Below are 23,021 nucleotides of genomic sequence, written 5' to 3' on the forward strand. Positions count from 1 at the left end.
TTTAGTGATAATCTGAGGAGAGCTAAAACAGCCTAGACTGAAGGGATTTGATGCCATAAAAAAGCATCAGGGCTTTAAAATTAGGCAAAATTAACCTTTTAATGCAAGAAAAGTAGACTAAATTTAGGCCAAAACACTGAGTTCAAAATGCTTGGGGAAGATATCTTCCTGGCATTATATTCCAGCAGTTTACCTAATGACTTGTTTTTGACATGTCTGTGTAAAAATAGCAAAACGTGCCAGGCATTGGTGGTGCACACCTTTAGTCCCAGCACTTGGCAGACCAGGCAGGGGGAATCTCTGTGAGTTTGAGCACAGTCTGGTCTACAGAGTGAGTTCCAGGACACCCAAGACTACACAGAGAAACCCTGTCTTAAAAAACCAAACCAAATCAAACAAACAAAAAAAAGCAACATCTCTAATAGAAGTGATTGCATGCTGGTTTCATTTCTGCAAGTCCCTCTACAGCAGTGGTTCCCAGCCTTCCTAATGCTGCAGCCTTTTCATACAGATCCTCATGTTGTGGTGATTCCCCCAACCATAAAATTTTTATTATTGTTGTTGTTGTTGTTTTCAAGACAGGGTTTCTCTGTGTAACAGCCCTAGCTGTCCTGGAACTAGCTCTGTAGACCAGGCTGACCTCTAACTCACAGAGATCCACTAGCCTCTGCCTCTTGAGTGCTGGGACTAAAGGCATGCCCCACCACCTCCCAGCCATAAAATTATTTTTGATGTTACTTCATAACTATAATTTTCCTACTATTATGAATCATAATGTAAGGTAGCTCACCCCCCGCCCCGCCACCTCAAAGGGCCATGAGCCACAGGTTGAGATGCTCTGCTACACAGCCATTCAGTCAACTCATGACTCAGGAACAGACACATTCCTGTTTAAATTCCAGCCACATTTGTTTGTTAGGTTCATTTTTTTGCTTTTGTTATTATTTGCATGTGTGAGTAATCTCTAGGTGGTGACAAGGAACAGCTCATTTTCTGTGGACTATAGGAAGGAGCTAAGCCTTCCAGGAAAAGTCATGCTCTAACCCAAGAGGAGGGAGGTAAGCACCTGTGAATAGAGATCCTTCTTTGTGTAGTGTGTGGTGTTGATCTAGAGTTAAGCAGAAGGAATCGCTGTAAAATCTTCTCTGTAGAACACAGGAGCCCCAAGAGCCTCTGTGGCTACTAAACCCTTGATAGACAACCTGTGTGACCAAGGAACTCATTTTAAAATATTAGTCTTTAGTTTTTGGTTTTTTGAGACAGGGTTTCTCTTTATTGCTTTGGAACCTGTTTTGGAACTCACTTTGTAGACCAGGATGGTCTTGAACTCACAGAGATCCACCTGCCTCTGCCTCCTGAGTGCTGGGATCAAAGGCATGTGCCACCAATACCTGGCTTTTGGTTTTTCAATACACTCTTTTCTGTGTAGTCCTGGCTGTCCTAGAACTCGATCTGTAGACCAGGCTATCTGCCTGCCTCTGAGATGTGTCCTACCACTGCCTGGCTTAAAGTTAGTCCTTTTTAATCAATTTAAATTTATTTATTTATAGTACCGATGATTGAACCTAAGGTCCTTGTGCATGGCAGGCAAGCACTGTACCAACTGAACTTTATCTCCCAGCCTGGTAACTTCACATTTATTTATTTAATCTGTATGGGCTTTGCTTACATGTTTGTCTATGTACCACATGGAGGCCTGGTGCCTGCAGAGACACCAGGCAGTGGATTTCTTGAAACTGGAGTTACATATGTTTATGAGACACTATATGGGTGCTGGATGTTGAACCCAGGTCCTTCTCTCCAGCCCCAAAAGAACAGGTCCACCTGCCTCTGCCTTCCCAGTGCTAGGATTTACAGCCTATGCCACAAAGCCTAGGTCACTTCAAATTTAAATAGTTACCTGTAGCAAATGGATTGGCACTTTCTAGACTATAAATATGTTTATTGATGTCAATTACTTTAGGAGCCATTTGCTACAAAAGTACAGGCTGTAGGTGGCCAGCCAGGATTTGGATCCTCCTGGCCACAACCACTTAAGTGGTACTTTGGAGCAGTGCAGTGTCTTCAGAGTGAGATCTGGTTTGACAAGAAATGGAGGCTGAAAACTTACTCTGATTCCACACTGATGTCTTCTCCCAAATATTCTTAGTTACTTGGGCAGTGGCTTCTCTTTAGATTGATTTCTATGTCTATCTCTTTCTCTTTGTTTTTCAAGACAGGTGTTCTCTGTGTAACAGCCTTGGCTGTCCTGTAACTCACTCTGTAGACCAGGCTGGCCTTTAACTCACTGAGATCCACCTGCCTCTGCCTCTGCCTTCCTAGTGCTAGGACTACAGGTGTGTGCCACCACTGCCCAGCTCTATGGGTCTTTTAAAAAGAATGTTTTCAGGCTGGAAAAATGGCTCAGCAGTTAAGAACCCGTACTGTTCTCACAGAGGATCCTAGTTTGGTCCTGGCATCTACATTAGGCAGCTGCCTGCAATTCCAGCTGCATGGGATTCAATGCCCTATTTCAGTGCCCTCTCCTGAACTTCTCAGACACCCAAACACCCACGTGCTCAAACACAGGCACTAATTTTTTAATTAAAAAAGAATGCCTGCATCTTCTATTTATGTCCCTGCCCCTGGTTGACAAATTGGCACAGTTTTGATGTCATCTGTGAGCTGGAAGAACAGCAATGATCAGGGCTCTCAGTCTACAAAGTTTGATTTGGGGGTGCCATAAGGTCTTGTGCCTCACACCATGATTATAGATTATATGGCACTGACTACTATAAAGATGCCAATCCCCTTTGCTAAGCTTTGGCATTTGGCAAGTTTCAAAAGAACAGATGACCAGGTATCTTAGAAAGAAGTCTAGTGAATGTAAAAAAAAAAAAAAAAAAAAAAGAATTATCAGGGCCAGAGTCTCAAGATACATTTCACATTGACAGAACTTTGCCTAAGGCTTGTGTTACACCATAAGATGTAAAATAGCATGTGTACAACTATTATAGAGATTAAATAGATTTTATTACATATAAAAATGCTTTGAGTTTTATTGTCTCCAAAATCAATTTTTCTAATAATAAAGGAACATTCTATTACCCAAGATGAAAAGGAAAATAAGAAAGAGTATCACTAACCATCATTAGTTAACAACACAATGATTAGCATGTGGATGTTTTTACTTTTTTTTTTCCTGCTTTTGGTTTTTTCTTGAGACAGGTCTCACTATATAGCCCTGGCTGTCCTGGAACTCCCGGAGATTCTCCTGCCTCTGCCTCCCAAGTGCTGGGTTTAAATGCATGCCTCACCACACCCAGCAAACTAATTTCTGTGAAACTTGGACTTGAACCCAGAATCCTCAGCTCTCCAGGCCTTATCCTTTAGGCCACTGGCTCACCATGCCTTTTCCTGTTTGAGATTTTCTGTTGTTTTACAGTTACAGTCCTGTAAACCATTGTATGACTTGTAAGCTTCTTGAGGTAGGCAGTATGAGGGACATTACAACATACCTAGAATAACTAGGTAATTTAAAATCTGTCCCAACTCTCTGGCCTCAATTCAATGCTAGGGCCTGTGGTGATAATGCAAGATTCCAAAATAAACAGCATCCTTGAAAAAGTCATACTTGCCTTAGTATCTCTTTTGGATCTTAGTGTGCCCTGTGTGACCCTGAGTGATTTTCAACATGATCTGAATTATGATATACAAGTGTAACTTCTTGTTCTTACTTGGTTTTATACAGCTAAACTATCAAAGTTTCCATGCTTTTTCCCACTTAGTCTTTTCGAAACCCAGCCACATTTCAGATTTGAAGAATAAAGAATCTAGTCTAAGGTTATGTTATTACTAAACAGTGAACAAGGGAACTGAATAAGGGGATGGTAGCAAAGGCTGGCAATCCTAGTGAGAGGCTCCAAGTGACCAAATCAGACTGAATTGGTATCGAACAAGCTCAGGATTATTGGTGCAGCTCTCTGGAGAGGTTCACCAGTCCCAACTCAAGATCAGAGAAGTTGGGCGCCTGTGCCAAGATGGATAGTTCTTATAGTCCCGGCAAGAGGAAGGGTCCTGGTGAATGCCTGGTGGATGTTTAGGAGAGGGGTTGGCCCCACCAAGAACTCCATTTTGGTACCATTTGGGTAAGAAGGGCTTTACAAAATGCAGGCCAAGTTGTAGCAAGCCAGAGTGTGAGTCTTTTCTGTCCTGCCGTCCCACCCTAATACCTAGAATTTGAGAGGTAGAGATAGGAGAATGGAGTTTGTCAGCCCCAGCCTCAGAACAAGTTTGAAGATCAAAGAATGCACCACATACAGTATTCCCCTCCTCCTGTTATTTGCTGTATAAACTCTTCATTTAAACACCAGTGTTGGCTGAAGAGATGGATGAGTGGTTAAGACCACACATTGTTCTGCAGAGGACTGGGTTGGGTTCAGTTCCCAACACACAAATAGTGGCTCATAACCATCTATAATTCCAGTTCCAGATCTGACATCCTCTTCTGACTCCATTTGCACCAGGCACATACATACATGCAGGCAAAATAATCATACACACAAAATAATAAAATAGATAAATCTAAATTTCTAAATTATTTTTTTTTAAAGCTAATGAAAAACTAAGATGATTGCCCCAAAAGAACAGTTACCTGCAGTGGTAAGAATATCAGAAATGGGCTGGGCGTTGATGGCACACTCCTTTAATTCCAGCACTTGGGAGGTAGAGGCAGGTAGATCTCTGTGAGTTCGAGGCCAGGCTGGTCTACAGAGCGAGTGCCAGGATAGGTTCCAAAGCTACACAGAGAAAGCCTGTCTGGAAAAAAAAGAAAAAGAAAAAGAATACCAGAAATCTCTCTCTCTCTCTCTCTCTCTCTCTCTCTCTCTCTCTCTCTCTCTCTCCCTCTCTCTCTGTTTACACACCTGCTCTGTAGACCAGGCTGGCCTTGAACTCACAGAGATCTGCTTGCCTCTGTCTCCCGAGTGCTGGGTTAAAGGTGTGCACTACTAACACCCGGCGAATACCAGAAATGTACCAGAAATGTACGAGACAGCTTTTCTTTGTTTTGTTTTGTTTTTTGGAGTAGGGTTAAGGTCTCACTATGCACTCCTGGCTGTCCTGCAACTTACCTTGTAGACCAGGCTGGCCTTCTGCCTGCCTCTGCCTCCCTAGTGGTGGGGAGTAAAGGTGTGCACCACCACGCCCCACAAGAGACACCCTTTTAAAAACATCTAAGATAATTAATGGTGCTTTACACAATTTCCTAAAACACCAGAAGAGGAAAAACCCGGTCCTGCTCAAGAGAAGCAGATGCACACGTCAGCTTTGGAGACTCCCCTTTGGTTATGAAATACGATCTGTATCATCTCAAGCTGCTGAATATTTAAATGAAAGACGTGAGTGGCAGGACAGCAGAGGTTTTTGGCTGCTTCCACGGCACCTACTGAGCTGCTCATCTGCTCTTTGCTTTGCTAAACACTAGCAAATCTGTTACAGGAGGGCTGGAAGACTCCAGTACTTCAACAGGCCCAAGATGCATACTTCCTTGTAAACAGATCCTCAGTGCAAAGCCCTGAGGCCCTGTCTGACTACACCCTGGATGCTAATTAGGGGTATCACCTTTCATCCTAGGCCTCTGGGCTTCCTGCCTCTTCATCCACCCCATCTTATTACATGAGCTGGAAATCCAATGCTTCACCCCCACCGGTTTCCATGGAGATGCAACAGTTTACTTTTTTCTTCCCAAGTCTAAGGCATAGTTATTTTTAACTGGAAAACTCTGAGCCAGGTCACAGCTGGGATCTGGATGATGCAATGACGTCTATAGCTACCCTTCTCTCTCCCACAAACGCCTTCTTTTCTGCAGTTGTTGGGGGCGGAGGCGCTCCTGGGAGACTTTGAAAAGCTGTTTTTGCTTTGGTTCACGAAGTTAAAATCCATACCTTGACTTAGAGCTGGCAGGCATTCTCAATCTGAAGCTCTGCATGACCAGAACCTGGCAAAGATGTTCTTGTTGGGGTGGGAAGCCAGGTGAGGCTGACATTGCTTAGGTATCTATGGCTGGGCCCAGGTCTGGCAGATTGGCTATTTGCTGTAGCTTGCCTTGGTGAAGATGAGGCTTGTAAGGGGGACAAAGGTAGAAACAGGTGGAGAAGCTAGTGTTCACATCTCCAGCACAAGCTGCAGATCACCAGGATACCTTACTGTCTACCCATCTTGCTGGAGACCCTTGGTCAGTCCACCTAACACCAAGGCCCTTCGTTCCCTGGAGCTGGGCTTATCAAGGTCCTTCTGAATGTTTCAGTTCCTTAGGGTTTTCCTTACTCACCTGGGAACTGCCCCATTTCACTCTGACATCTCTCTAAGATTATTACAAAAGACTACAACAAAAACAGACTTCTGGGGCTGGAGAGATGGCTCAGAGGTTAAGAGCACTGGCTGCTCTTCCATAGGACCTGAGTTCAATTCCCAGCAACCACATGGTGGCTCATGTCCATCTATAATATCTGGTGTTCTCTTCTGGTGTGCAGGTATACACGGAGGCAGAATGTTGTATATATAATAAATAAACTAAAACAAAAAAAACCAGACTTCTGGGCAGCCATACACACAGGTGATACTGATTGCACACATTAACTTCTACTGTCCACAACTCATCATTGCTTTAAAATACATTTCGTTGTTCTTTTAAAGGAATTTCTTAAATGAAGAGTGGTCAGAGAAAGCAAACCAATAGTTTTCTGTTGTTCGGTGAGAAAACTGATTACTCAGAAATGGGGGGGGGGGATGTATTCCACACAACCCTCCAAGGAGAAACATTAGACATGTCATGAGCTGGAACTTGGCTATCAGCCTGCCAAGATGATAGCATTTCAATGTTTTAAGAAAGGGTTGGTTTGCCAGGCAGTGGTGGTGCACGCCTTTAAACCCAGTACGCAGGAGGCAGAGGCAGGTGAATCTCTGTGCGTTCAAAACCAGCCTGGTCTACAGAACTAGTTCCAGGACTAAAACTACACAGAGAAACCCTCTCGAAAAAACAAAAAAGAAAGGGTTGATTTAAGTGCGTGTATATGTTCATATGTGCACAGGAGCACGCAGAGACCAGTGTCTTCACCTTGTTTTTTTGAGACAGAGACTCTCAATGAAGCTGGAACTCACCCATTTGGCTAAACCCATTGGCCAGCAAGCCTCCCTGAATCCTCCACTGCTTCCCCAGCACCAAGATTACAGACTCATGTTTTATGAGTTTTATGCTGATGCTGGAGATCCAAACTCAGGTCCTCATCCATGCAAGCACTTTACCAAATGTCATCTCCCCAATCTTTATGTATTGGTTTTCTTTTTCCTTTTTTGGAGATGGGGGTTTTATGTAGTTCAGGCTGGCCTTTAACTCCATATGTAGCTCAAGATTGACCTTGAAGTTCTGGTCCAATCTCTACCTTTCTGAATCTTGAAATTACAGGTATGCACCACTACTCCAGTTGTGATAGGCAAACATTCCACCAACTAAGCTATGCCTTCAGTCCTATGGCATCTTCTCACACTTCCTAAGATGCTGATTTTTTTTCTATATTAACTATAGACCAAGGCATATTAATAGGTCAAGACCTCAGACCACAGAAGGTCCTGACTAATACAAACTGAAAAGGTTTGCCTGGTAAAGAATGCAAGGTTAATTCAACCTAACAATTGAGTCTGATGCCAAAGAAATCTACCACCTGTACTCTGAAGTAGACAATCAAGTGCATCAGAAGCAATTATCTGGCCTTAGAGGATACAGGACAAGTATTCTGGCAAAGCACAGGGTTTTCAAATGCAAGTCCAGTTCGGTGACCTTCAAGGCTACATCTGTTTTTTTTTTTTTTTTTTTTTTTTGTATTGGGTTTTAAAGCTTTTAGAAATCACTATATTCTTAGCTGTATTTCATTCCTATTCTAAATAGGAAAAGGGACCTAGAAACATGATGCCTGTGTAACAAGAAACTCATCATGAGGAGAGAATTTTAATGTTTTAATGTCAGATGCAAAACACTCATCTTTCCTGCAAGTATCTATGTCACTGAGTGGGATGCCTGGTCAAGGAAATCAATGGGCAGTTAGTGCACTTCCACCGCAGAACATCTAACACTGGAAGCCGAGACAACAGGCAAACAAGAGCTTCCCTGCCATTAGATAGGGAAACTGCCTATGCAAACCAAGTTGGCCTCTAATTTGCAGCCATCCTTCTGCCTCTGCCTCCTGAGTGCTGGATTACAGCCATCACTGCATTTCACCTCTCTCTGTGTTTTGTCTTTCAAGACAGGGTTTCTCTGTGTGGCCCTAGCTCTTCTGGAATTGAACTCACAGATCTTTCTGCCTCTCCCTCCAGAGTGTCGGGATTAAAGGCACCAGGGCCCAGCTGCTCTTCACTCTTGTATGGAATTCCCCAACTAAATTCTATTTGAATGACTATGACTATTCTGGCTGCTCTGACTACTTTAGCTAAGATCCTGTTCAATTTCCTTAACATTTATAAAAGGGCTGGTGTCCCACTTGAAAAAAAACAAAAAACTTTTTTGGGGTGTTCTGAGAGAGGCTGTCTACCTGTGGCTAAGTACAATTGACAGGAAAACAATACATACAGGCTAGCAATTCAAACATAAAAAGCTATGTACATTACAAGTTATACAGTTGGTTTTCGTGTACTTTGTGAACGCAGTATATATCTTGAAGGTATTCCCAAAGGTGTCCTTCAAAACAGATGAATTAGTAGACACAGTGGATCATAACTATGATTCCAGTATCTGGAAGGCAGAAACATCGGGGACTAGAGTTTGAGAGAGTCAACTCTTTTTTGCACTGATGAGGGATAGGAGAAACCTCTATCAATATAGCTGGCTTTCAGCCAACCCTATGTGGATGCAGAGAACCATGCAATGTTAATGAAGTCTCTTGCTGGTACTAGGTAGCCTTGTCTAGGTGTTAAGAATATAGATGGAAATAAAAACAGCCATATCAAATTCAGTAAGTGCTTTTCTAAAATAAATACAAAAGATAAAGATATAGTGACTCCTCTCAAGGGACTCTTAGACTGGAATGTAGCACTTGCCAGGCAAGAGCATGGCCTGTTCAACTTCCAGATCCTTGGGGAAAAAAGTCTCTCAGCATGAGCATGGAAGCACACACCTATAATCTCAGCAACCGATCGACTGAGGCAAAAGGATTACAAGTTTGAGACCAGCTTGGGCTACATAGTAAGACCATGTCTCAAAATGAAAAAGGAAACAAATACCCCCAAAAGCAAGCAAGCAATTCCTTATTCAAAATACGGCTAGACCTTTGAGAAATTTCAGAATACAAGGCTTGAAATTTGACAAAATTGGACTCTTCAAAGCAATAGTAACTACGCCTTTAATCCCAGTACTCAGGAGGCAGAAGCAAGCAGATCTCTGTGAGTTTGAGGCCAGCCTGGTCTACAGAGCGAGTGCCAGGATAGGCTCCAAGCTACACAGAGAAAACAACAACAAAAAGCAATAGTCAGCCTACTTCCTAAAGCCTAGTGATCTGCAATGATAGCTTTCTCTTTCCATTGCTATTTCCCACCTTGTCTGTTAATCCCTAAGTGCTCTCCAGCATGCAAATTGCTTCTCAGGTTTCAGTCTGTCCTACCATCCTCCAGTTCTGGACGGCCACAGCTGCCCCTTGTGTGCTAGCCAGATCTCTTGGCGGTTTTCCTTACTCCCACTGCTGCCCACACGCCATCCTCCACACCTCCCTGTCTAGAACAGTTTCCCACTCCCATCTGCCATTTCCCCCACCTCCTTTTGATTTCATCTCTGCTTCAAAAGCCCTCTTCTCCCAGGAAGCTTTCCTTAATCAAGATGAAAACCCTTCACACCACAACAAATACTACCAAACACTGAAGTCTAACATGTCCTAAGTCTCAGACCAGTGATTACCCTTCATGGTGGGATGGAATCTGTTTGTAAGCAACCAGTATTGGTGGTGGTGATAAAATGCATTTTCAAAGAAGAATGCTTACTAAAGACAGGAAATCATTTCCACAAGTTGTCTTTTTTTTTATTGAGAATTCTTTCTAATATTTTGATTATTTATCCTCCTCCAACTCCCCCATATTCTACACACCTCCCCACCCACCCAATTTCATGTTCTCTTTCTTCCTCCTTCAACAACAACAAAAAAAAGAAAAACAAACAAAAAAACCCCAGTTAAGACAAAAAGTTGTCCTTTTTAAAGAAGGGAAGTTATGGGACTACTCTCAGATCCATTCTTTATGTCCAGCAGGGTGTTTAGCCAGTGAAAGTGCTCACTGCAGCAGCCTGATGACCTGAGTTTGATCCTCAAAACCCATAGTGGAATAAAAGAACTGACACCAGAGCGTGGTCCTTTGACTCTATATACACACATGTGACATAGCCAGGCTGCCTGCCCTGACCATATGAATTTTAAAAAAAGTACTATTTTCTCAATCTCTGGATACCCATTAGCAAGTTACAAGTCCTAACTAGATATTTGAATGTTAAAGGAGTTAAAGAATTAGCTATTGGAGGTGATTTATGCAGATTCTAAAAGTTATTCCCACCTGCACCTTTGCTTGCAACAGGCATGAGATAACCATGACTCTGAGTTTGGCTTCTTATTTTGCTGAAGGCTTGAGTACCATGTTTCAGATGTGGTGGAACTACTCATCCTCACAGCCAGTGAGTCTCATACGAAGCAGCTTTACTTGTGTTTGAAAAGCAGCTTTTATTGCAGGCTAGTCTTTCACCACTGAGAGATTAGGGTTCAGGTCTCAACTGAAGCAAAGCTGAGTTAGTTGCATCATCTCCATCCTCATGGGCCTGGTATCCTGGGAAACTCAGGGTGACAAGGTGAGACCAGGACACAGGACACACGTGTAAGCAGAGACAGTGCAGTGTGTTGAGGCGGGCATCCAACAACCCAAGTGTGCTTTAGTTACCAGAATATCTGACACACCCACAAATTAAATAGCAAAACATTTTAATCCATTAATTCTAAAAATAACAGAGACATTTTATATCCGGTGCCACCTCCTCAAGAGTCTACTGCAGATCAGACAGCCAGACTGCAAAGTACAAAGCCAGACACAAAAGTTAAAAATGCAGCTTGAGACAGACCATCACGGGGAGATATTCCACCTCTTCAGCTCATAAACTAAGACGTCAGCTTAAAAAAAAAAAAAAAATCCTTGAAAGAAAAGGTTTTCCTGTGCTTTAAAAACCCTCCTCTTTATTTAAAATCTATCTGCAAAATGAGAAGGCATAGAGTCAGCGAGCTTCACTCTCAAGTGCAAGGATCTGGGCTGGACTCCTGGGATGAAATGCTGTGTCGTGGCTTGGCTTGGTTCTATTTTCACCAAAGCCATGATGTGAGGTACTATGGTTCTTGTCTGAGTTACAAGAGGTGCTAGGAAAGAATGCCCACTCATGTTTAATAATAACTAGGTGAGCACACACACTGCATCACTATTCCCACAACAGGAGCACTTTACAGCAAGGCAGAGAAGAAACTGATGCACTTGGAGTCCCCGAGTCTTTCCTTCTTTTCACAATAAGAATCCAACTCAAACCCAAGTCTCCAACATGTGTACATTGACCTTTGACCCGCCGCATTCCAAACTTCTGGTTTGCATTGCTAAGCAGAGACTCAGGCTTTGGTGATGTACCCCTCTCGGATGAGGAAGTCATAGATTTTCCGGGTTTTGTTCACGTCTATCTTGATGAGTGCTCTTGCCTGTGCCAGTCTCAAGCCTCCTTGCTTGTTACACTCATTCAACAGAGCAGATTTATATTCTAAATAGGCTCCAGGTACCAACCTCACCACCTGACAGAGCTGTAAGACAGACAAATTTAATAAACAATGACATCTGTCATTCTCACAATTTACCCAGAAGGTATAGCAATCCCAAGAGAAAAGGGGGGAGGGGGTTTGGTAGGTAAAGGCAGTTGCCACCAAGACTTGACAACTCAAGTTTGATCTCTAGGATCCACATGGTGAAAAGAGAAAACCAACTTCTTCAAATTGTCTTCTGACCCCCACATCATCCTGTGGCACATACATGCCCTCCCTTCCCCCCACAACCAAAAGAAAATGTATTTTTAAAAAAGTGACATCAACCTCCAACTATTTATGGGAGTTGTTGAGTGGCTGGACCACATTCCACTTCCTCTCTTCTCAGTAGACAGACACTGACTAAGAAAAAGGCGCGTGTGATATCAGCCAGGAGAACCTTCAACAAGCGAAGGCTGGCTCAAGGGTCTAGTTCAGTTAGGGAACAAATAAATACATGTCCCTGAGGAGGCGCCAGGCTTGCCCAGGAGTTGAGTGCTAAATGCCTGGGGTTGTCACCCAGCACCTTTCTGACAATGACAGTCAGGGAGATGACACAGAGCACAGCAGGGCATTGAGGGGTGGTGGCATTGCAGGTGCCTAGACTCCTAAGTGTAAATCACATTGTTGGTACTGGCAGAAGAGAGTAGCCTTTGGTTTTTTCATCTCCTACCACGGGGAGGAAGCCATCTTTACTGCTAATGCAGAAAGTAGATTCAGTTCAGTTCACCTGCCATTATCAGCAAGGAGCAGTTTGAGTCCTTATCATTTGGGTAAGCAGTAAAAAGATGTTTGGGATTCCAGACTATTCAACACATAACAATGAGGAACTAGTTTGTGACTTTCTCCAACGCACACTTCTTTCTACCCCAAAAGAAATGTTTATTTTTTTTCTGATGGGTAAAAGACTAATCACAGTACACTGTGACTTCTTAGTGTCTGACATGAGCAGATGCTATGGACCAACAGACAGGGGACACAAAGAAACTGCAAAGGAATAAGATGAGCTCCTCTTTTGTTACACTTTGGGGGGGTTTTTTTGGTTTGGTTTTTTTTTTTTTTTTTTTTTTTTTTTTGAGACACGGTCTCCTGCTTGTAGCCCAGGGTTGCCTCTGAACTTACTAGATAGCTGACAGCTGCGGATGTGCCTGAGCACATCCTCTTGCCTCCACCTCCCAAGTGGTGGGATTACATGTACTACCCAAGAAGACTTTTATTTGTTTTGAGATAGCCTCTTCACTGTGTGGCCTAGGCCGACCTCACAGTCTCCCCCATCTCAGGCTTTCAAGTGCTAAAATTAGAGACCTAGACCACACCTGACTAGATGTGCAGATTTAAGTGATAGAAACAGACAAAAGCAATACAGAGATAGCTCAGTGATTACAATGGTAAAGAAGGTTATGGTACTTTTCAAAATCAGTATGTTGTAGGTGTGTTTGTGTGTGCACGTGAGTGCAACTGGGAGGCAGAGGCAAGCAGATCTCTGTTGAGTCTGAGGCAAGTAGCACTACACAGGGATTTAGTTCTAGGCCAGTCAGTGTTACATAGTAAGATCCTGCCTCAAAAGTAAAACTAATGTGCAACTATATATGGCACTGAATTATTTTCCTTATGCTTATCAACATGCTATGGGGACAATTACAAAAACATTTTAAGTGATGGCTACATTGCTGGAGTAAGTGCAGAACCTCTCAAAGCAACCATTCTATTGGGAAAGTCCTATTTTCTTTTTTCCTTTCTTTCTTCTTCTTCTTCTTCTTCTTCTTCTTCTTCTTCTTCTTCTTCTTCTTCTTCTTCTTCTTCTTCTTCTTCTTTTTTTTTTTTTTTTTGGTTTTTCGAGACAGAGTTTCTCTGTGTAGCTTTGGAGCCTATCTTGGCACTTGCTCTGCAGACCAGGTTGGCTTCGAACTCACAGAGATCTGCCTGCCTCTGCCTCCTGAGTGCTGGGATTAAAGGCGTGTGCCACCAACGGCCGGCATGGCAAAGTCCTATTTTCATGTAAAAGCAACTTTAGGTCTAAAAAAAGTTTCACTTACATAAAGCATCGAGTGGAGTGTCAGCCACATAAATGCTCAATAAATGACAGCTACTGCTATTATTTAATTGCCACTGTTGCATGCACTTCTCTCTAAAAGGGGAAAGGTAGCTTTGAGATGAAAGGAATTTTCTGGCGCTTACCAAAGTTAGCTCTTTAGCTCTTAGACTTCTCAGACAAGAGCTGTGCACATTAGACAAGTGAAGTGAAATAGGCTTGATGATGTAATAGGCTCAATGAATTAATCAGCCCCTCTTTCTTTCCTCTAGTTCCCCTCCCTTTATTACCTCCTTTTCTTTTTCATTGAGTTTCTCTGTACCAGGGAGGCCAGTGAGGTTCAAAGGTGGTGCACTTCGTCTTCCTATAGACACAGATGCAAAAGGAGAAATATTTCACAGAGGTGTAACTGTTCAAGTATAAAATAGGAAGCCTAACCTACTCCCTTAGACTGGTTTAGCCAGCTCCTTGGTCACTGTAGTGGTTTAATTGAGAACAGCCCCCATAGGCTGATATTTAAATGCTTGGTCCCCAAATGGTGGGACTATCTGGGAAGGATTAGGAGGTGTGGCCTTGACAGAGATGTGTGTGTGTGTGGGGTGCACTCTGAAGTTTCAAAAGCCTCATGATATTACCAGTGTGCACCATGCTTACTGAACAGAGATCAAGATGATGGCCCTCAGCTGTTCTTGCTGCCATGCCTTTGCTCTGGTTCATGGACTCTAACTCTTTGCAACCATAAACCCAATTAAATGCTTTCGTTTAGAAGTTGCCTTGGTCAAGGTGTCTGTCTTATCATAGCAATAAATAAGTAACTAATACAGTCACCACAGCATTCATTTGAAAATAAAAATAACAATCAATGTGCTCTCTGTTCTGTTGAAATACAAATATGATCATGCTCACCTTCATATCAATAACCACTCAGCACAGTGGAGGAACCTAACTGTGGGAGGAACCTATCTGATCCTCCCACATAGGAGACTCTAAACTCTGGAACCCAGATGCTCATACAGTTTAGAAAGGTTATATTCTATGTCTCTGGACAGCTGACAAATAGAAATAGGAATTCTGCAGGAGAGAGATTCTTCCTTGTCACTAGTCTCCAGCAGGATAAGGCAAACATGGTAATTAACCAAGTACTATGTACCTTCAGATCAAAGGCAGAGTCAGGCCACCAAAGCTCTGTTTATTTTTTCTTTGAAAAGAAGCGACGTTTAACTGAAAGATCCATACAAGACAAATGCTATATTTGCTATATGGCAAAGCAGAGACTAATGTCAACTTCCTATCTGAGAAAAAAACCCGAGCAGGAGGCAGCTCTGGACGTGCCAGGCCAGACCAGTATATAAACATGAATGCACAAGAGCTTCTCCTTTAATGGATGATGATGATGATACGTCTGTGTGGTGCACAGGCCACAGGTCAGACCACAACTGTGTGGTGTCAGTGCTCTCCTTCTGGCCTACTTTTCCAGGGTTCCATGGATGGAACACAGGTTGCCAGCCTTGCATAGCAAGCATCTTTACCTGCTGGGTCATCCCATGTGCCCCTGGTTTTATCCTGAATAGATGCTTGGGATGAGTGATCAACTGGGGACTGATAGAGTGGGTTAAGTTTTGTGGGGACTGCCACAGGAATGGGGCAGAAGGAAGAAAGGACTGCTCAAGTTGTTCTGGAGAATCTGATTCTTGGGGACATCAAAAATGCTAAGAAATGAGGCTTAAAAATGGAGATAAGGGGCTGGAGAGATGGTTCATCGGTTAAGAGCACTAACTGTTCATCCAGAGGTCCTGGGTTTAATTCCCAGCATCCACATGGTAGCTCACAATCATCTGTAATGAGATCTGGTGCCCTCTGTGGGCAAGCAGAGCATTCATACATAAAATATAAATAAATAAACATAAAAAAATGGAGATAAAATCATGAGCTACCTCACAAGTCTCCCAAGGCTAGGCTACAACCAGGGATGGTGGGCTCCCAATCTTTTACTGCCTGAAGAGCACAGATTCAGAGCATAGAGGGGAGCCAGGAACTCAAACACAAAGAGAAAGAAGGCAGGCCAACATCAGCCTGGGAGGAAATGGTGAGCTGCACGATCATTTTAATTAGCCAGTATTAAGTTTTTTAATTTCTATGTTTAGCAAGAAGGGAGGTTTGAAATAAGAAGTTTACAAAATAAAACCTGGGTTCCAATGTCTTCGTGGCTCCTTAAAAGGCTCTCTTCCCTCTCAAGTATCAATAACGACTTGAGGGGCTGGAGGCAGTTTAGTGGTTAAAAGCACTTGCTGCTCTTGCAAAGAATCCAGGTTCAGCTTCCAGCACTTTATTTGGCAGCTCACAACTGTCTGTAACTCTAGTTCAGGGATCCTGATGCCCTCTTCTGGCTTCTGCACACATGTGATACACACATATAACTCAGGCATACAGACATAAAATATATCTTTAAATAAAAAAAGAATTACTTGAAACAAAGAAAAACAATTAACCAGTAAATGCCTGAGCACTTAGATCCTTAATTTAAGGAGCCTTCTGTTTTGTTTGAGACAACGTCTCACTATGTAGCCCAGGTTAGACCCAAACTTTCTATCCTCCAGACCCAGCCTCCCTAGTACTGGGATTACAGGTATGTGCCATCATAGCAAGTGATACTGAGAAAATTTCAAAGATCTGTTGTGACAAAGAATGTGAACTGGTAACTGGATCAGGTTAGACCACTATGCTTCTTATGGTGGAGTGGTCTAGATGATCAGATTAGGGGAAATGCTGTCATATGAGGCAGGGGTGAATGGTGATCAGGACAACTGGCAAAGAACAGCACAATTTGGCTCATGAACTTCATACTAGTATCTCCCCAAATATTTAGTCACAAACAACAGTCACCAGGAATCATCAGATACATTGGCTTAGTCTTGTTCTGTCAATTAATCTCAAAATAGGACATACTCAAAAGAGGTAAGCTCAGAAGCAGAGATTTCCTTAAGTCGCTCATTACAAGAAATCCTTGAGTTTCTGGCAAATGACTTGCTGCTCAAGTCAAATACAAAGCTCTTCATGTAGCAACCCCAAAGCACACTGCAACTCTGCCACAGACACAACTCCAGTCCTGACTGTAAACATCATAAATTACAAGAGCATCCTTCTGAGTCCTGCTTGAGACAAGGCCATCCCTGTCTGACCATGAAGTCTGACAGCATGTTGAGTATCCACAAACCATTTCAACAGCTGATTACCATCACTCCACAGAAGGAGGGGAGCTGTGTTACCATAACTAGCCCCCCATGTAAACATCACAGTCCACACTTGCTCTGGGCAGGGGGATGGTTCAGTGCTAGAGGATACACATGCCCAGTATTTGAGAGGCCCTGGTTTCAAACTCCAGTGCTAAAAAAGAAAAAGACAAAACAAACAAAACAAACAAACAAAAACAAAACAAACAAACAAACAAACAAACAAAAACATCCCCACAAAAACCCCTGGGAATAGCCTGAGAAATCATTACCTGAGTTTGAAGCCGTCAGAACAGAAGGACTCAGCCCAGAATCACTAAAACAAAAAGGAATTTAAACTTAGGTCCTATCAAAGAAGGCAATTTCTAAAATCCCCTCATAGGACCGGGAGCATTTATCAGGAAGATCACCCAAGAAAAGCTATGGTGAGACTGCATGCCATTTCATAGGACATCTCACTGTACAGGAAAGAAAATGTATTCCAAAGGGGAAAACTTCCCTCGGCATTGCTAAGGGCTCTTAATGGGGACATCACCAAAGCCATTTGAAATTTTAACAAAAACCGCACCAGTGGGGAGAGACATGGGTGAGACATCTAAGTGGGTGAGACAGGGTTTCAGTGTGCACCCTCCGCTGGCCTGCAACTCACAGTGGCATTCCCTCCCACTCCAGAGCACAGAAATTACAGTTGTGCACCACCACAATCAGCTTCAGGTTCACTTTTTTTTTTGAGGGGAGGGAGTTTCTCTGTGTAGCCTTGGCTGTCCTAGAACTTGCTTTGTAGATTAGGCTGGCCTTGAACTCACAGATATCTGCCGGTGTCTGCCTCCCAAGTACTGGGATTAAAGGTGTGTGCTACCACCGCCCACCCCAATTTCGTTTCTTAAATCTGCCAGTACTACATTGTTTCTAGATGTACTGGTAAGAATCCTTACTACTCTAACACACAGAACACACACAAAAGTGTCCAAAAATACATGTGAAGGCCCCAGTATCCCAGAAGGAGTGCTTCCTTCGGCCCACCCTAACTGCGCACATGTCAGCCTGCCGGCGGAGCCACTGCTGGCACGCACTACTGTCCTGGATGTACTGGAGAACTTCTGAGAGCATGGTGCGTTTGAGGCGCTCCTCCTCTCTAGTCTTCTTCAGGTGATCGTATGTCCTGGCACCTGGAGGGATAAAAGACACTTGATTTCAAGGATATCACAACAGAGCCAAAGGGCCTGCTAAGTGAGCTCAGCCAATATTGGTCACTACAGATTTTTCCAGGAGCCAAGTGTATGTCTGAGTCAGAAATATGTCGTACTTGGTTCTTGTTCTACTTCTTCCATTTATGAGTGGATCTGACCCAGGGTTCCGAACATCCTAAGATAGTGCTATTCCACTAAACTATACAATCAGGTATATACTTGAGGACATGAGGACATACACTCTTCCATCAAAACCAGTTTGGATTACAAAACAGAAAATCCCTCTTTGTACTGCAACTTTCCTGTTTCACAGAGGCACAGAAAGCAGCACTAGGCAACCAGACTGAGTTATCAGAGTCCATATATGTATCTTGGACAACAGAAGAGTTACCTAGTGCTTTCTATACATTAGTAAAGTCACACAGATTTCAGACTACCATACCAGTGGCCCTCACCAATTCTAAAGAGACTCAAAGAGCTGATAAACAGAGAAGCCAGAACACAGCCATAAGCAATCCAATCTCTCATTGGCTTGTTTATATAGTGCTGTGTCTGAACACAGGGCCCTGCATGTGTGGTAAGCAATCTAACACTAATGGACACTCCCAGGCCTATGCTGCCAAGTCAGAGCCATTCTTTATAACCTGGCTCTTCTATTAACTAGCTTTTTAATCTCTCTCTTTTTTCTTTTCTTTTTTTCCCAAGAGATGGTATCTCTGTGTAGCCAGGCTGTCCTGGAACTCATGGATAACCACTTGGTTCTGCCACCCAAGCACTGGGGTTAAAAGCATGAGCCACCACTGCCCGGCTTTTTAATCTCTTTGAACCTTGAGTCCTTTGTTAAATAGAAGTAATGGTATCCCTTAAGTTTGTCATGAAATACAATGACTTGAAGGTGAAATGTATCCCATAGACCTGGTACATGTTAAATAAATGTTAGATATTTACTTCTATTAATAAAATTATGACCAGCCGGGTGTTGGTGGCACAGGTCTAATCCCCAGCACTCGGGAGGCAGAGGCAGGTGGAACTCTGTGAGTTCAAGACCAGCCTGGTCTACAAGAGCTAGTTCCAGGACAGTCTCCAAAGCCACAGAGAAACCCTGTCTGAAAAACCAAAAATAAATAAATAAATAAATAAATAAATAAATAAATAAATAAATAAATAAAATTATGACCAGAACCTTAAGTAAACTGGATGCAAGCACATTAGATCAAGTAAAAGCCTAGTAAACAAAAATGATCATATGTATAAATAAATTTTAAAAGGTTGAGGTTAAAACCCGGAAAATAAGAATCACACACCCCACCCCACCTCACTCCTGTGTGTGTGTGTGTGTGTGTGTGTGTGTGTGTGTGTATGTGTGTGTGTGTGTATGTGTGTGTATGTATGTGTATGTATGTGTGTGTGTATGTGTATGTGTGTGTGCAGAAAGGGTCTCACTCTGTAGTCTATGCTGGCCTAAAATATACCATACAGACCAGGATGGCTCCAAATTCAGTGATCTGCCTGCCACTACCTCCTCAGTGCTGGGACTAAAAATGTGAGCTACCATGTCTGGCTAAGACTTGCTTAAAGAGCCACAGCAGACTCCCAATTCTAAAGCGGAGTTTCTTTTTACTGTGTGCCAAAACTTTTTATTTTGTCCTGATAAACTAATAATATTTATAGGAATTGAACAGATGCAACTTTAGTAAGGAAGTTTGTAAACTGATCTGAAACTGTTTGGTTGTTTTTTTTCAAGTTTTTCAAGACCCCAGAGATTCCCTTTTGTATGTGCAAGTCACTGGCACTTTGATACTGTAGGCAGTGGATGCATACTTACTACAAAAATTGGTAATGCCTGCTGTCCTATATTCTTGGAGCCTCTTGATTTCCCTCCGGAGTTCAAATTCCACTGTTTCCCCAGGAGAACAAAGGAGAAAAATTGGAAAAACAAATCAATGTCAGAGAGTTGTTGGGTATGTTTCAGTGATTCTGTAAAAGGCTGGTGACTTCATCTTAGGATACTTTTTATAACAGCTCATTAGAAATGTCTCCCAAAGCCAGGTGGTGGAGGCTCACACCTTTAATCCCAGCACTTGGGAGGCAGAGACTGGTAGATCTCTGTGAGCTCGAGGCCAGTCTGGTCTACAGAGTGAGTTCCAGGACAACCAAGACTACACAGAGAAACCCTGTCTTGAAAAACCAAAAAAAAAAATTTTTTTAAATGTAAGTATTCCTGTTCCGCCTTCTGTGTTAGCACTTCTACTCACACAGGCAAGTTCTTTGATGCATTTTGCCTCTTGATGAGGCCATGCTGCACAGGAAGGACAAAGCTTTGCTTAAGCCCTGGTTTCTTTTTAGCTTTTTCCTATAGGGACCAAAGAGCACTGCATTTTCCATGAACCAAATTGCTGCTGAGCAGACAGCTCAGAAAAAGCACTGCTGGGTTATTCTATGATAGAACAGTCCAACCTGGGTGCCTTTCAAACATGTGATGAAGGAAAGCCATCCACAGGGTGTAGCTCTCTGTGGTGACACATAAGCCGGGAATGATATAAACTAGGACAGGAAGTAAAGGATAAGTCATTCGATACCAACCACACAGAGAATGACAACCAAGCAAGGTGTTTCCTGAGGACAACCGACCTGGCTCAGATAAATGCCTAAGAAATATCTGCACCATGAGAGCATCGGTAAGGCACTTTTCTAGAAAATTACAACAACATGACAAAAAACTTCCTAGAACTAAACTGAGGAGTCAAATACATAGATCTCGTGAGGAGGGTATAGAAGTAAGATCCCAGTGCAGGCTGCCTCAAAGACTTAGGCCTTCCTGCTTAACAACTTCATTTTTTTTATAGTGGAAAATCAAATTATAATTGGGATGAATGCTCTTGGGAACAGCAAAGAAAGGCCAGAGGAAGATGGAGGTATTGTTTCCATGAGCCAACAGCCCTGTTCCCATGACTGAAACTAGTTTTAATGTTAAAATATTTATAAGCAAAACTATGATGTTTGGAATTGGCTTCAAAATAACCAGCTTATGGACAGGAGGGAAGGGAGTTCCCACTCTCTTTCAGATGAAGCTGGGCAGGTACTGTGAAGCTGGCCAGACAGACACAGGGATTAATTGTGTTGTTCCCTCTGCTTGTCAATATACTTAACAAGTCCTGGAAGAAGTAAAAACTGCTACACATGCTGGCACACATCTGCAATCCAGTTCTTGGAAGACAAAGGCAGGAGGACTGCAAGCCCTAGCCCAGCTTGAACTATTTAGAAAGTTCTAGGCCAGTCTGCGCTACATACATAGCAAGACCCTGTCTTAAAGCAAAGATTAAGGAAAAAAAAAAAAAAAAAAAAAAAAAAAAAAGAAAAAAAAAAGGCTGGGCATTGGTGGCGCACGCCTTTAATCCCAGCACTCAGGAGGCAGAGGCAGGCGGATCTCTGTGAGTTCCAGGCCAGCCTGTCTCCAGAGCGAGTGCCAGGATAGGCTCCAAAGCTACACAGAGAAACCCTATCTGGAAAAACCAAAAAAAAAAAAAAAAAAAAAAAAACAGAACACAATAACAACAAAAAAATCCCCCAAAACAATAAAGAAAAGCCCTCTACTAACTTGTAAGTTACTAAGTTTTTTCCCTTTTTGGTATGGAGGGAGGGTTGTGTCTGTGTATGGTATATACATGCACACAGAGGCCAGAGACATGGGTGTCCTGTTCCATCATTTTCCACCTTATTCTTTGGAGACAGTTTCTTACTGAGCTAGGTGTTGGCTAGCAAACCCCAGAAATAAACCATTTCTACCTCCTACAAGCACTACTGTGGACAAATCCAACATTTCATACAAGTGTTGGGATCTAAACTTAGGTCATGTTTATGCAGCAAGCACTCTTACCCACTGAGCTTTCCCCTGCTTTTAAATCTATGCACGCACGCACGCACGCACGCACAGCTCCAAAAAAACACCTACATGCATGGCTTTCAATGAACTTGTCATGTTCCACTGGTCCCACAATCCTTGCAAATCGCCTCATTGTTTCATAAAGGTCTTGGACCTCCTTGGGATACCGCCGTTCCATTACTAGAAAAAATGAAACACAATATGTCACAGAGAATGTAAGAACTTCTAAGTTTCTGGTATTTTTTTCTAATTTTTTTAATTTAAATTAAAACAATCTTATTTTACATATCAATTCCAGTTCCTTCTCCCTCCTGTCCTCCTACTCTGGTATTACTTTTTAAAACAAGAAGTAAAATACAAGGACATTTTCCTAACCTCACATGAGTAACTCATCCATTACAACATGCAAGCAAGACAGCTGAGAATGCAAATGACTAATCATAATTATAGCATCACAGTACCTCACAAAGGAATGCTGTTATCATGGAGATCATCTCTACTACCAAGTACTATTGATGTCCCTGCTCCTTCCTTCCTTCCTTCCTTCCTTCCTTCCTTCCTTCCTTCCTTCCTTCCTTTCCTTCCTTCATTCCTTCCTTCTTCCTCTCTCTCTCTCTCCTTCCCTCCCTCCCTTCCTTTCTTTTTCTTTCTTTAGGTTTTTCAAGACAGGGTTTCTCTGTATTGCTTTAGAGGCTGTCCTGGAACTCACTCCGTAGACCAGACTGGCCTCAAACTCACAGAGATCTGCCTGCCTCTGCCTCCTGGGTGCTGAGATTAAACGTGTGTGCCACCAGTGCCCGCTTGCTGTGTCTTTGAATCTGCATAGGACAAGGCAGTGGACCAGGCACTGCTGTC

At 42.8% G+C, this 23,021-nt stretch overlaps 1 protein-coding gene across 1 annotated transcript in view; it reads right to left on the reverse strand.

Moving 5' to 3' along the window:
* Positions 1–10,965: 10,965 nt before the first annotated feature.
* Tada2a (transcriptional adaptor 2A) overlaps positions 10,966–23,021 on the reverse strand; it is a 48,592-nt gene continuing 36,536 nt past the window's right edge. Inside the window, exons 11-16 of the mRNA XM_027426416.2 lie at positions 22,236–22,346; positions 20,109–20,180; positions 18,130–18,262; positions 17,366–17,409; positions 14,154–14,227; positions 10,966–11,834 (exon numbers count right to left, since the gene is read on the reverse strand). Of these exons, the coding sequence (XP_027282217.1) occupies positions 11,649–11,834; positions 14,154–14,227; positions 17,366–17,409; positions 18,130–18,262; positions 20,109–20,180; positions 22,236–22,346 (620 nt within the window). The 3' untranslated portion in view covers positions 10,966–11,648. The remainder of the gene's footprint in view (positions 11,835–14,153; positions 14,228–17,365; positions 17,410–18,129; positions 18,263–20,108; positions 20,181–22,235; positions 22,347–23,021) is intronic.

This window comes from Cricetulus griseus, chromosome 7 (assembly GCF_003668045.3).
Source record: "Cricetulus griseus strain 17A/GY chromosome 7, alternate assembly CriGri-PICRH-1.0, whole genome shotgun sequence".
Classification (NCBI taxonomy): Eukaryota; Metazoa; Chordata; class Mammalia; order Rodentia; family Cricetidae; genus Cricetulus; species Cricetulus griseus.